General features: G+C 31.5%; 1 protein-coding gene across 5 annotated transcripts in view; it reads left to right on the top strand.

Moving 5' to 3' along the window:
* Positions 1 to 548: 548 nt before the first annotated feature.
* LOC120336786 (protein kinase C alpha type-like) overlaps positions 549 to 14386 on the top strand; it is a 36430-nt gene continuing 22592 nt past the window's right edge. For 2 of the 5 annotated variants that reach the window (XM_078109898.1, XM_078109895.1), the window contains exons 1-5: positions 549 to 686; positions 4270 to 4433; positions 8973 to 9004; positions 11315 to 11397; positions 13649 to 13663. In XM_078109898.1, the coding sequence (XP_077966024.1) occupies positions 4291 to 4433; positions 8973 to 9004; positions 11315 to 11397; positions 13649 to 13663 (273 nt within the window). In that variant the 5' untranslated portion in view covers positions 549 to 686; positions 4270 to 4290. Of the gene's footprint in view, positions 687 to 3074; positions 3191 to 4269; positions 4434 to 8972; positions 9005 to 11314; positions 11398 to 13648; positions 13664 to 14386 lie in introns of those variants that run through there. The other 3 variants (XM_078109899.1, XM_078109897.1, XM_078109896.1) reach the window with 2 other exon arrangements.

Here is a 14386-nt window from a genome sequence, read left to right as displayed (position 1 = left end):
ACACTCTTATATATTTCTGATGTTAATTTTCAACTTTTTTTTATTTCAAAGGAATTTACTATATATTTTTAGATTTTCTCATCCACTAAGTTTAATCCCATTATGTCTATATTTTTGGGTTAGATAGCTTTAGGCATTTTTAATCCAGTTATATTTTAAATCTTTGTGGTTTCCAAAAACCTGATTTTGTAATGTTAGTGTTGACATATTTATCAACGATTGTTTACATTTTAGATATGTAGTTTCACTATAGTCAATAATCTTCCTATTTTGGTAATGATTAGCTAAAATGTTAATTTATCATTTTTATCGCAGAAATTCAGTTTCAAAACATACTTTCTGAAAGTTAGTTATCTAACTATTTAAATATTTAACCATGTAACTTAACTGTATAAATATTTTGTGACATGATAACTACTTTTTATACGACACACACGTCTTTCGCTCCAGACATGGCCCTAATAATATTTTTCTCTTTATGATGATGTTTGCCTCAATAACAATATCTTTTCAGATATTTGCTATATTTTTTAATAGTTTATTTCATTTTACAGAATGCAGTAATATATATTGTTCAAAATTTGAATAATTATTAATAATAATAAATATTAATTAAGCTACATGAATTCAAAGTAAAGACTAGAGTGTGTTACTGAAGTCACACAATCCAGTCACTTGCAGAGAAGGTAATGTATATTGCTTGATAATTAATAATTGGTTAATAATTCTTTTATTATTAATATATTTAGAATAATAATTGTCATTGGAAACTAATACTGCTTGGAAAAATATTCGCTCATTGAAACAAAGAAACATTATTATTAATGCAATCAGGGCGTAGTGAATCATGTTTTCGATAGGTTGGAAACCTACTAGTCAGAAATTAGTGGTTTCTAGGATTTCGTGTAATGATCCCGGTTTTCTTCTTCCTTGTTTGCTTACTACTTGAAATAAATATACAACGCATGTCACAAGGATACTTGAGTGAAATAACATTATACGGAAGAGCGAAAAAAGCATGTTCTCCCGCATGCAACAATAGGTATATTGTAAATCTTGTCAGATCAGATTAGCAATTCAAATTTAAAAAAATATTTATAATTGTAGAAGATTGTTGAAAGAATGTGTGAGACTACTAATTGCGTTGGTTCGAGAAGTATTTGCTACTTTCTGTTTCGAATATTTTTGTAATTTTTCAAGAGATAATGACTTGTTAGCATTCGGAATATGAAGATTGTGTAAATAACATATGTGGTCTAGTGTTTTAGTATATTCAGAATATTTTTTTAATGTAGGCTGGAGAAGCGTATTTCTGACTCTGACTTGACCAGCTATATTGAAAGCTTACATTATGAAGGCATAGAGTGTAGAAGATCGTACATCCTCATAGGATATTTTAACATTTTTCTTCTTGCTTCAAGAAGATCGTGTTGAGCAGTATATTGGCCATGTATAATTTAAAAAATTATTTTATTAGGCAAGATAGATTTGAGGATTGAATGCGTTTTGAAAATTTAGTATTGGTAAGATTTACTTACCTCTGGGACCCGATATTGTACCAAAAATTCGTTTATTCTATTTTAAATGAAGAGGAAAAATATATTATGGTATAGTTAATCCAAGAATACCGGTGTGCTGATGGTATTAATAAAAGTGTGTCATGTATGTTTTACATAAATTATTATATTTAGGATTCACTGGTTTGGCTATCAATTTATCACAATTATAGTTTTGTAATGAAATCCAGTATTTACTAGCATTTTTGTGATTGAAAAATTGTCTCACACCAGACAAAATATTGTTATAGATTCCTACTTGTACATCTGAGCATAAATAGTATATGTCCTTTTTAATATTACTGTAATAGTGCTACATTTCATATAGATCCAATGTTTTTCCATAATAACAAGGTGTCAATTCAAACTTCATAAACCTTAGGAGTTGAAATTCACAAACCATACCATTAATTTTTTGCTACAAATGTGCATTAGTTTATCAATGACCCAGACATTGGTTATAAAAATACCAGACCTCAATACACAAATACTGTCATATTTTTATGAACTGTTTGTAGGAGTTGATTATAATTTGACTACTAGGTGGCCATATTACCAATGCGCATGCAAAACTATCATTTAGCTAACTATTTTATTGTATGCAAAACAAATACGAAGCTATTTTTATTTATTTTTTTTCATGAAAACTGATCACATTTTTGAGCTGAGTAATTTGTTTTATTGATTTGACGACGCCAAATCTAAATGATTGAATGTAAAATGTTTTTATAACAATGGTAAGTTATATTATTACAATATCGAAGATAGATGGGAATTATGTATATATGCAAGTATTTGTTTCAAGTATCGTTTTTTCTGTGTACAATACACACGTTCATGAATGAATTCAATTTTCAAAGTAAGGGGTGCATGGAGCATGGGTGTAACAAAATATTAATCAATATTTAATACTTATCTAGCTGGCTAATACTTTCCACATATATCAGTTTTATTAATTTCATGTGGCAACATATTATTCATGGTATTAGGTTTTCTGCTCAATAAATGGTTAATTCAATAATAATCAAAGTAGAAGTCATTCCCAACAAATCATTAACTCAAGCCATAACATTGAATTTTAAGTGACAGGATCGACACTGTGCGTCAGTGGGATAAAGACTTGTTGTCCAGACTTAGAATTTAGTTTCTGGTATATTCAATGTCAAATAAGTATGATTGCTGTACCTTTGATCTAAATTCACCAACTTAGCATGATAAAGCAGTAATCTCTTGTGAAATCTTACCGAGTTAGTACATGCATTTTTAATGCACAAAGGCTGTCACTAGATAATAGTGTATTGGGAATGTGTTCAATATTATGTTTTAGCTCATTTACTGTTTTTAATACTTAAACATAATATTGGCAATATTGATTGTGTAATATAGATTGGTTTTCCCTTTTACCCAAGACATTTGAAAATGATCAAATTTATAACAGTGACACTCGAACCCAGAGTTGCTCAATTATTCATGGTAGGGTGTGGAAAAATCAATATCTGTTCAAATGCACGCAAGATCTGAAATAGGGAAATGACTGGTTCAAATGGAGTTTTTATGTTGAAATGTTTGATAGTTGAAGCAATCCAATATACGGAAATAAATAGGAAAGTCTTTAATAATAAATCAACTCAGTGGTATGCATTTAAACAATTTTTAAATTTACTTGTTATTATACCTAAACTCCTAGTCGCCAAATGATTGGATTCATTGATCTGAACATAGAATCAATGTTTTCTATTAGAATACCAACGGTCAATATTTACTGAGTCTATAACTGAAAGGTTTAAAACATAATGCTTGGTATACATAGCAGATTTGCTACATTTTTCAATGCAAAAGTGAACATTGTGAGAAGACTATTCGTATAAGTTTGGTATATAGTTCGTGAGTGAAGTTTTAGCAGTTTGAGATATATGAATATATGAATAAAGAAATGTAGAAAGAATAAGAGATGTGAATCAAAAGTTATGTGAGTCAGTTGAGTGAGTGCATTTGCAATTGAGTGAGTGCAAGTTTTAAAGTCAGAATCCCTACTGATGAAAAATCACAGAGAGCCGCATGGAAGAGTACAGCGCAAATATTTGAAATATATTTTCAAATATAGATTATTAAATACATTCTAAATTAGATCATTCTCAACGTAGAAACTTGTACATATCATATCTTTCTAGAGATTTACTTTTACTGCTGAAAATTCATAAGATTGACAATTGACATTGTTTTGAACCATGTTTCACAACTCCCTAAGCTAAATAGGCCTGTATATGATTTAGATACCAACTAGGCAGCATCATACTTCTCATTTGAAAATATTTTATATCACTCCTATCATCAAGACTTTATATAAATTTAAATTGATTTATACATCCATGTTCTTCTGTACATTAGCCAAAACGTTCATGATTCTTTATTAATTGCCGATTTTTAAAATTTAGTGCGTTGCTGATACATATAAATTCCCTGTAGATCTTTAGATATTCTTACTAATTTTTTACTGATAAAAACAATTCCCAACTGTTTTATAGTTGTATTATTTTTGTTATTGGTCAAAGCTTTCTACTTCCTTGCTTATATAGCAATATGTCTGATCTCTTCCCAAATATTTTGATATTGATTGCTATGCTGAAATATATTGCTCATTGGCAAAACAGTTACACAAGGAACATACTTGAGAGAATTAGTAGTAATTGGTCAACATTTTATATTGATTTAGGTGTAGTCACTGATTGCAATCATGTCAGAAAATGAGGAACATTTGAAAGGGTTTGCCCGCAAAGGTGCTCTGAGACAGAAGATTCACAAGATCAAAGGACATGAATTTATCCCAAGATTTTTCAAGCAATTTACATTTTGCAGCCATTGCACAGATTTCATCTGGTAAGTATCTTTTTCATCTGGCTAGCCTAAGTTCTGTTTAAGAGTGTTGGAATTAACCATCAAATTTCATGCCAATCTCACCTAGAGTGTATTAAATTGAGTATGAAATGCGGAACCAGAAGGAATTATTTGCTGTTTGTACAGAGCCTTTTTCAGAGTGATATGTCCGATATGTGTGAACAATCTTCATTTAAAAAGGCATTTTGTAAGAAGATCCTGCAATTTTTTTCTCCATGATCTGCTCTAAATGGGTCATTTATGTCTTACATTTTCACCAGACCGTGCATTGCCAGCAGAATCGCCTATTTTTTCTATTTTATGCTGGCCTAAACCTGGTCTATCCTAAACACGATTGTGTCAATATATATTATACTAAAATGTGCACTGGGCAATATTTTCCACAGAGACCATAATATTGCATGAATCGTTCATTGTCAATTTCCTTAAGAGTCATGCCTGCTCATTCACTAATAGAAATAGGAAATATATGCAAATTAATAATTGTGTTTCTAAATCTCGACTGGGGATGTGATTTTTTATATTTTCTCGTTATTTTCTAGTTATTAAATTCTGTCAATCTGCCAGCAGTAAATATATTTAATTTAGCTACATAGTATTCCGCTAATGAGGTTTGTTCTATGTCACCAGGAAAAATTCTGTGAATCTGCCAGCAGTAAATATATTTAATTTAGTCACAGAATATTCCGTTAATGAGGTTTGTTCCATATCACCAAGAAAAACATTGTCTCATTGATTTTAGTACTCTGAGTTCGATAATTTTAGCATACTTTTCTATGTAAACTACATTTCCCTATATACGTTTTTGGCAATATCTAATATTTACCAATAAATAACACAAGTTAATATGAGAATTGAAACGTGACAAATTTAACAAGTTATTTTGGTTGTGCTTTGGGAAAAAACACAAATTATTTCCATCGAACGGAAAATATTGAAATATATATTGCATATGAGGATATGGTCTTATCGTGTATTTTATTTAAATTTAAACACGCAAGTGAAAAAAAAGGGAAATGCTCAGGTCACGAATATGACAACAATACTCATTGCATTGGCAATTAATAAACAGTCGCTCCATTTGAATACACACATTTGTCGATACAGTAGGAAGTACACACCAATTGGTACAGTAGGAACCCACAAGCTTGTAATTGTAATTGCACAAGCTCAAATTGTAATGACTAAAATAAATTTTTTGTTAGTAACAATGATTTTCTGATAAGGATAAAAACTTTTGATTCTAAAAAACAAATTTATCACATGTTTTTATTAAAATGTTAATTTTTTTGATAAATACCATTTATTTTCTCACTCACCTAGACTTATGCATATTGCTTGAACTATGAATAGGTAACTGCTATATAATTCTATTTTTAAAAAGATAATTTTATTTTAATTCAAAAGTCTTGCTGCGCACTAACACAAATGCGAAATTATTATTTGTGTTAGTGTCAATAGAATAGTCATTTTCACTCTTGCTACAGCATCCTCGCGTTATACGAATACGGAGCCACCAGCGCAAAGGCATATAGAGCAAGAAAAGGTAGATAGTTTCACGTAACCCCAACTTTTAATATTAATGTGTACAATTTTTCTTACCTCAGCCCGGTACAAATTGTGATGATGTTTTCTTATATACTGGTATTTGTTTTATCAGCCCACCAGTCACACTGATTTATCATTCTTGCTGTAATATTATGCGACATAGGGTATTTGGCCTAATTTATCAGAATTTATGCCTATAATTAGGGATGCCACTTTCGGATTCACGAATCGGATCGATTCGAATCGCATCTTTTCCGAATCGATTCGAATCAGATTTACGCGATTCGGAAAAAGAGAGCGATTTAGCGAAAAAAAAACATTGAACGTTTGTTAAATCGTCGTTTTCGGCGGCTTTAAATCTGCCAGAGTGTGTTTATGCGGCACTCCAAATAACGCCAAATTACGGGACCGAAAAAAAAACATTGAACGTGTGTTAATCGTTGTTTTCGGCGGTGGTAAAACTACCGAATGCGTTTATGCAGCACTCCAAATAACACCAAATTACGGGACCGAAAGAAAAACATTGAATATTTGTTAATCGTTGTTTTCGGTGGCGTTTAAACTGCCGAATGCGTTTATGCGGCACTCCAAATAGCAACAAATTACGGGACGTAAATAAATGAAAATGAATTTTTCGTGATTGACTTTTTTACTTGTCTGCCGTCATTTGTTTCAAGTTCGACACAACACACTCTTTTACGCATCACTCGAGATGATGTGTGGCGTAATTACCAGCAAACTGCGAGTTCAGTTTTCCACTAAATAGCCGAAGTTTCCATTATGCGCGAATTCAAATGGATCGTATACCTGAAAATTCGTGACAATTTTGATGAAAATTTTCAACAGCACACCTGCGCTGCCACTAAGTTATTGTACGCCCTGGCATCATTGGATAAAGAATCGGCTACCGACGTCTAGATAATGTTTAATTTTGATTGAAATTTAATTTAAACTTTGTTCTGAGAGCAATATTTCGCGTACATTTGAAGAGAACTATTGCTGAATGAGTTCATCGGCCGGCAATGTTAATTTACAATCATGTATCTCATCCTAAAATATATTTTTATTTTGTTTGCGTTTGTCAGGCTTCCACTCGAGTGGCGGTAAACGAAATCAGGGGGACATAATGTAATAGTACATACACGTCTTTTTTCAGCTGTTACCAAAAAAAGTAGTATTTACTTTTAATTTTGTTAGCGCGATACAAGCGGATAAAACATTTCGGATTATTTCGAGCAAATGTCATAACGGACAGGTGGGAGTAAATAATACTTGAGGAATGGCAACTTGTGCACTGTTTTACATCAACACGTGGCAGATTTCATACCAGACCGAGCATACGGTGCGAATGTCGTCTTACTTTAGCCCCAGCGACCATGTTTGATCGAGATAAAGCGTCAACCAATTATCGCTAGTCAGCGGGGCGTCCATTATGCACATTTGGACTTTCTGAATTACGAAATTAAACGTAGTCCACATTAATAATGAAGCCCGAGTTAGCCAATAACGCTGTTTGCCACAAATAATACTGTCTCTAATATCTATGGAAATTTTTGTTCGCAATCATAGTCGGATGAACGATTGTTTTTATCGAAATTAATTTAATTTAATCGTGGTTAATTTTATCGTCTTCAATCATATTCTTGTAAGCATTTCCCATTTATAGTAATTCAGATGCAATTAGAATGTTTTTGTCGTATTACTCTATGCTGCTAGCATAAATATAAAATATTGTACTAAGATTTTGAAGATAAAGAATCGGTAATAAGGCCGTCCCTAATTCAATATAACAAGAAGGGAAATACCACGGTCACATATACTGGTGTGGGACAAGGGAAAGCAGTGCTGTTACTGTGTTTACGACATAACAGTACAACTGTTCCCTGCTTATTTTCTCATATGAATTCCATCAAATTGCCTCAGCCCTGATACAAGTATAACACAATAACTCAGTATTGTAAGACTCACAGATAAGTTGCAACAGCAAGTTTTTCATCAATGCATTTATTAGTGATATCTATGACCTACATCTTTTTTATCATGATGAAAATAAGTGTGGCTTATTCACTGAAAAACCCTCATCACCCTTGCTATATAGCCTATTCCATTTTCAAATTTTTTTCTTCTAGATTTGAGCTTTTTTGTGAGTTTGGCCAAACATACGCATGTAATAAAAAAAAAAAAGCTTAATGGAATCAGATTCGGAAAGATTCGATTCGAAAAGTTTTGATTCGAGATTCGATTCGAAAAAAAATGTATCCAGAAGTGGCAACCCTACCTATAATATTTTTTATTTCGTGTAAAATGTTAATCGACTAGATTCTCCCTGAAATAAATCTATTCATTAGGTTAAGGTATCAAATTCTGTTTATATGAATTTATGACTTGTCAAAATTAGTTTAAGTCCTGTTTTTTTTTGTTTAATTGTGCAATTATTAACATTGGTTCTATACCTAAATAACTTTTATGAGAAAAATACAAATAGAATAGGATTTGGATATGGACGACACCCCTCCTCAAAAATATCCTATATCAGTTATTATTGGATCGGATTGATTGGTTAAATGGAAGGTCAATGAAAGACGATCAGTCCTGAGTTCAATTCTGACAATTTTGAAATGAAATTTTCTCTTGTCAGTTGTCACTATGGTGCACTCAATACGTGATCGTAAATAAAATAAACAATGTACAAGATTAATAAAAAAAATACCGTACATACTCCATTTAATTGACGCACTGAAACATATTCGTTTTGTCAATTATGAGTTTCATGAAACTACACTTAACTGTTATCTGTAAGTGTAGGTATGGCGTTTTTAAACAAATACATCAAAATTATGTTTCCCGCCGTATGATTTCAATGCAAGATTCAACCGTTTTTTTCAAAATCTTTCACTCTAAATTGGAGGAAGTGACAGGTTCATATCCTGTATAACCAACTACTGTTTAACGATTATTTTTACTCTTTTTCAGGGGATTTGGAAAACAAGGATATCAATGCCAAGGTATGTTTTGTATTGAATATAAAATACAATATTGAAGTTTCTATGGCTTTGGCTCTTCATAAGAACAATTTTAAATGCCTGTATTTCCTGACCTTTTTCGTGAAATTGTTTGCCTTTGCCTATTTTAAATTTCTTCATTCCCCCCTCCTATTCATTGAAATTCGTTTTCATTTTCAATCTTTAATGGATCATAAGTAGGGTTGTAAGTTTCGAATATTTTATTTTTGAATCGAATTCCGTAATCGGAATGTTCCGATTCAAATATTTCAGAATCTGATTCTATTTGGTATAACATCACATTATCGTTAACTTTTTTTAAATTCGGAAGATCTATAGTATATATTATGGTTAAATAACAATAATGAACTCGAAGAATGAGTAAAGTAAGTAGAAAAACACATTGAATGGATGCATCAACTACCTAATATATTAGAGAATATTTATTATTGTTACATAGAGGTACTCTCAGTTATATTAAATTATTAATGTTCGCAAACAATACCGAATGTATAGAGATCGTTTCTTTTAAATTTAACCATTATAATTCATCCAAATGATAATAGCCAGTGAAATATGCGTTAGTACCACATAACGAGGGAAGCATCGCAGACCTATAATTTTAATGAGGAATATTGTTATTGTACTAATGACATTACATAGATAATTTAAAGAAGCGTTTATATAATGGTATATTTGTAAAACTCCTTAACGTTTTAAATAGTCTGAAAAGATTGAGCGAAACCATTTGTTCACTTAAAGCTATGATCCGTGTGTATAAATATGCATTACAAAAATTGTGAATAAATCAAAATATTATCAAAAACAAAGTAACTTTTTTTCCACATACCAATAAAATTACTCCCTAGTTCGGAAATGCCGCTCTACGCGTTATAGCGTAATGTGATGACTTTATGCATTGACATTTTACATGCCGGCAATGAATGTTATACATCGTGACAAGTATCTCCCACAGGAATTGTTTGGTCTATTCATTATTAAATTGTAAAATAAATGGCAATATTTTAATTCAAACCGCTGGTGTGGTATTTGTCCTTGTTATCAAATCTGACTCAACAGAGAGAGTAGGGCAATTTGTGGTAAAGTGCAATAGGTTTCATTAAGTAAAAGGTCAGTCGCACTGCCACTAATGACTAAATCAAAATTTTTAACCTTTGCTAACTTGAGAACAACAAAAAAAGTAAACTGACTGGTACAGATGCTCACAGATTCTTTTCATAGATGATGCAATTTATCATTTGCGATTCCTTTTTATTTTGTGAAACATATTTTGGTTACCTCCCTTGTTATATATTAATTAGTGGGCTCAAAATAAACTCTAGTTTGTCTAATATGATAATGATATAATAATAATAAAATTTATTATTGCGATTCCTTTTTATTTTGTGACATATATTTTGGTTACCTCCCTTGTTATATATTAAATATTGGGCTGAAAATAGACATTTAGTTTGTTTTGCAAAATCGTTGTAATTTCCTGTTGTTGTCAGTAAAATTCTTTTTTTTTCGTGGCTAAAATAGCAATTTGAATTTTCAGTATTTGAAAATGGAAGATGTCGTTATTTGATTATTACTTTTTATTTTCAAATTTTGTTAGCATTTATAATTCAAAAGTTATATTATATTATAGTTATTTATAATTCACACATCCATGCGGCCTTCTGTATTCTCTACAAATCTTTTAATAACGATTAGATGAAAATTTTGCTGACATTGCGGTGAGCGATGACAATATTAGTCAGTTGACTTTTGTGTCTATATATATACGAGAGCATCCTCTTCCATTTCTACATATTAAATGAATCATTGTTTTATTGATTCATATCCATTGAGATATTCGGTATACTCTTTTTTCCTTGTTGGAAAAGTGTATTCTTGATGTCCTAGCAATCCTGTGGATTTGATCGACGATCTGGTTTTGTTACACAGAACACTTAGAACAATGTTTATTCATTAAATGTTTGAACATTTTCGTACATCACACCTTTGTTTGTTTTTTCCCAATGACAATTAACAAACAATATTTGTGTGAATGTGCCTGTTGACATGACTATTACACAACATACTGATCACATCTGTTGAACATTTTGAAAAAAAAAGACCTGAAAAAAAAAATTCTTATAGTGAAATGCTTTTCACCTTTCTTGCAGTATTTTCCTATCTCTACTGATCATAATTACTTTTAATGTGTTTGCAAGTTTGTACTAAAGTTAAAATACCATTATTTAAATAATAAATTTTTTGCACTTCCATCAACGTTGGGAATAATTTTCTACATTTTTATCTTTCCAGTGTGCAGATTTGTCGTTCACAAACGATGCCATGAGTTTGTATCCTTTGTGTGTCCGGGAAAAGACAAAGGGCCACAGGCTGATGTGAGTATCATCATAGAACAGGCATATGTTTGCAACAGAAACGGTCCTTATTTCTTGCGGAAAGTTTTTATTTTTGATATTTTACAAGTTACAGCCCTATATTTTATGCTCTTTGAGATCTTTGAATTAAATAAGACTTAGGTTTAATTTCTATACTCATGTTCAAATCTCATGCCCACCACATAGTGTGTTTTAAATTGGGTTGGCAATCTCGATCCGTAAAGATGTTGGTTCTTTTTATAGTATAGTAGTTACTTACATGCGATGCTGCTTGTGCAGTTTCAGGTTCCGAGCGAAATTGTAAAAACTTTTTATATATCGATGTGCATTCTACCATGTTGTCAGCCAAAAGAATTGACTGTCTTCTTTTTTGTTTTACGTCATCAACTAGAGTTTTCAAATAGAGCCGTCCTCTGCCCTCCTTGGTGGCCTCGGATTGGTTTTCTAGGGGCCATGAGCAAAAGCCCTCACCAGGTATCATTCCAATGACTACAGTAATTAAAAGTAAATGGTCTGTAATGCATTTATTCTTTTGCTTTCGTTTATTGGCTTTTTAGTGTCAAACGTGGCAAAAATAATGAAATAAGCAAAAAAAAACTGATAGAAATATAAACTCTTTAAAACAAAACTAGGTAGGTATTTTTTGTATAGAGCACGGGCTCATAACTGTTAACAGTCTTTCGAATTAGGTTATGAATCATGAAAGTTTGATAACTACTGGTGTAAGCTTTAGAGGAGACACAACTGACCATTCATATCAGTGGTTCTCCAACTTTTCAAGCCACGCCCCCTTTTTAGAATGGGTCAAGTCTCGCGCTCCACCTCAAAACTAACTAGCTAAATATGTGCTACAAATAACAGATAGTAAGGAGAAAGTATGTTAATTCAAAAAAAAATATTGAAGAAACGTTGATGGACTGTAAATAATGAAATAAATGAAAAGTTTCGAAATGTAAATATCCCAAATAAGGCAGACAGATCAAATATAATAAATACTTTTATTTTAATCAGCTTCACACCCTTTCAAAAAATTGCCCACTGTATGAGAACCACTAATTTATATTATATTCGATGAATCTTGTATCTGGTATAATCTAACGTGTGACATATTATCCACGGTCCATGTAAAATTTGCCTTCCATATGTTTTTTTCCTTTAATTGTCAAGGGAATCATTGCTCTTCTTAGATTAAAATCAGATTTCCACGCTGTGGTTCTCACTCACAAAATAGTAATTAACTTTTTGAATGATTTTTTTTATTGATCAACTTTTATTTTTGTACTCCTGCATAAGTTATCAGTTTTGATCAGAACTACTTTTGTTGACAAGCTTTTGACTCATGGTAAATTTTTATTGGCGATTTATCAAACATATTCTATATAGAGAGTAATGTTGACCTCGATTTCATAATCGAAAATCTAACATGATTTGTGTTATTGTAAAAACTTTATTCAATAATGAAAGAATATTTTATATTTGGGGTGGCCTAGTAGTTAAAGCGTTATAACTTAACCATGATGGCATCTCAAATTAAAAATCTTGATTTCAAATCCCATACCCACCACCTTATGTAAGGGTGTAATAAACTAAATAGGCAATTTGGAATGAGAAAGATTCTGTTCTTACCTAACCCCAGTAGCTCTCCATCAAGCAATGGAAACTAGTTCACAGTCTTGTTCAGAGCAAAAGGATAAATATGCTGTATAAAAATATTTTAAGTTTTTCGGATCAATATTCAAAGCATTGTTAATTCCCTTTGTTATCTGTTCTAAAAGTTGTGAATTTGTAAACATCTTCAATATTGAATATTTTTTGAAAAACTATTTCACTTCGGGTGTATTGAATTTGGTAAGCAATGTCAGATTGTAAAGATTCTTTTTAAAAATAATAGCTCACGGCGGCGTGGCGCATCGTGCTAAGTGTTAGGAATATGCTTGCTACCACACCTTTGATTACCCTACATGGGTTCGCAGCTTAAATGGTGGATAATTATTGGTATGTTAGAGAGGATTGCTGGACTCCTCGCCGCCTTAGGGTGGTTCACATAAGTTCATAACAGCTGGTTGGTTACAGCTTTTTCCACCATCGAATCATGAATCTGGACATAAAAAAATAACTGGCATACTAATCCCAGCTGTCTTATCAGTTTTCTTCTACCGGTATAAATACGTAAATTCTGTAAATAGTATATAGGTATCAGCGGCTCAAAGTTTGAATTTGGAAATGATTACTGTTTTTCTATTTTCCACAGAATCCAAAAACTCAAGTGAGATATGAAGATCTTTTTTGACATACTGTGAGAATTCAATTGCTCAAAATGATTCTTAATTATTTTTAATAAAATTATTTAAAACATTGATTATAATTAATTTCAATTAATGAGATTATTCAATTAGTTTTTCACAGCACTACTTATGGGTTTCATCAACTATATCTTAGTTATTCAATTGTAATTTGGTACTCCTGTAGTATGTGTACCAGGTTAGGGTTAGGTTACACCATGATTTTATTCTGATTTACATGTCTGTGTTAGCCAAATGGATATACCCCCTGCCCATAGCCTTCAGTCCCTTTACACAACTTATTGTAAAGTAGGTGAACAAAATTAGCTCCCGCCATATTGGTACACATACTTCTGGAGCGCTGTAATTTGGACTTGGCGGACTTGCAAGATATATCCAAGTCTAATATTATTTCAACATAGTTTTTTTTTCTAATTCTTCAGCAACAGTCATTTATACATAATTTGAATCAAGAAATCAATAAAGATTGATTTCAAATGTCATGGTGCTCATTACGATAAACATTCTTGTTCAGAGATATAATTAAGATTAAATATTCATTTTCAATTTACTTGGAGAGAGTGTTCCCTCCTTATAAATATATTTAATGACTACTTGGTACACTCAAAAAATTTGTGACTCTTGCGTAGCACCACGAGAGAGATATCAGAACAAATAATTTCAGATAATTTTTAAGAATTTCTAAG

The sequence above is a fragment of the Styela clava genome, chromosome 2 (genome assembly GCF_964204865.1).
Source record: "Styela clava chromosome 2, kaStyClav1.hap1.2, whole genome shotgun sequence".
Taxonomy (NCBI): domain Eukaryota; kingdom Metazoa; phylum Chordata; class Ascidiacea; order Stolidobranchia; family Styelidae; genus Styela; species Styela clava.
The sequence above is the reverse complement of the archived record's forward strand: the minus strand, read 5'-3'. Positions and strand labels throughout refer to the sequence as shown.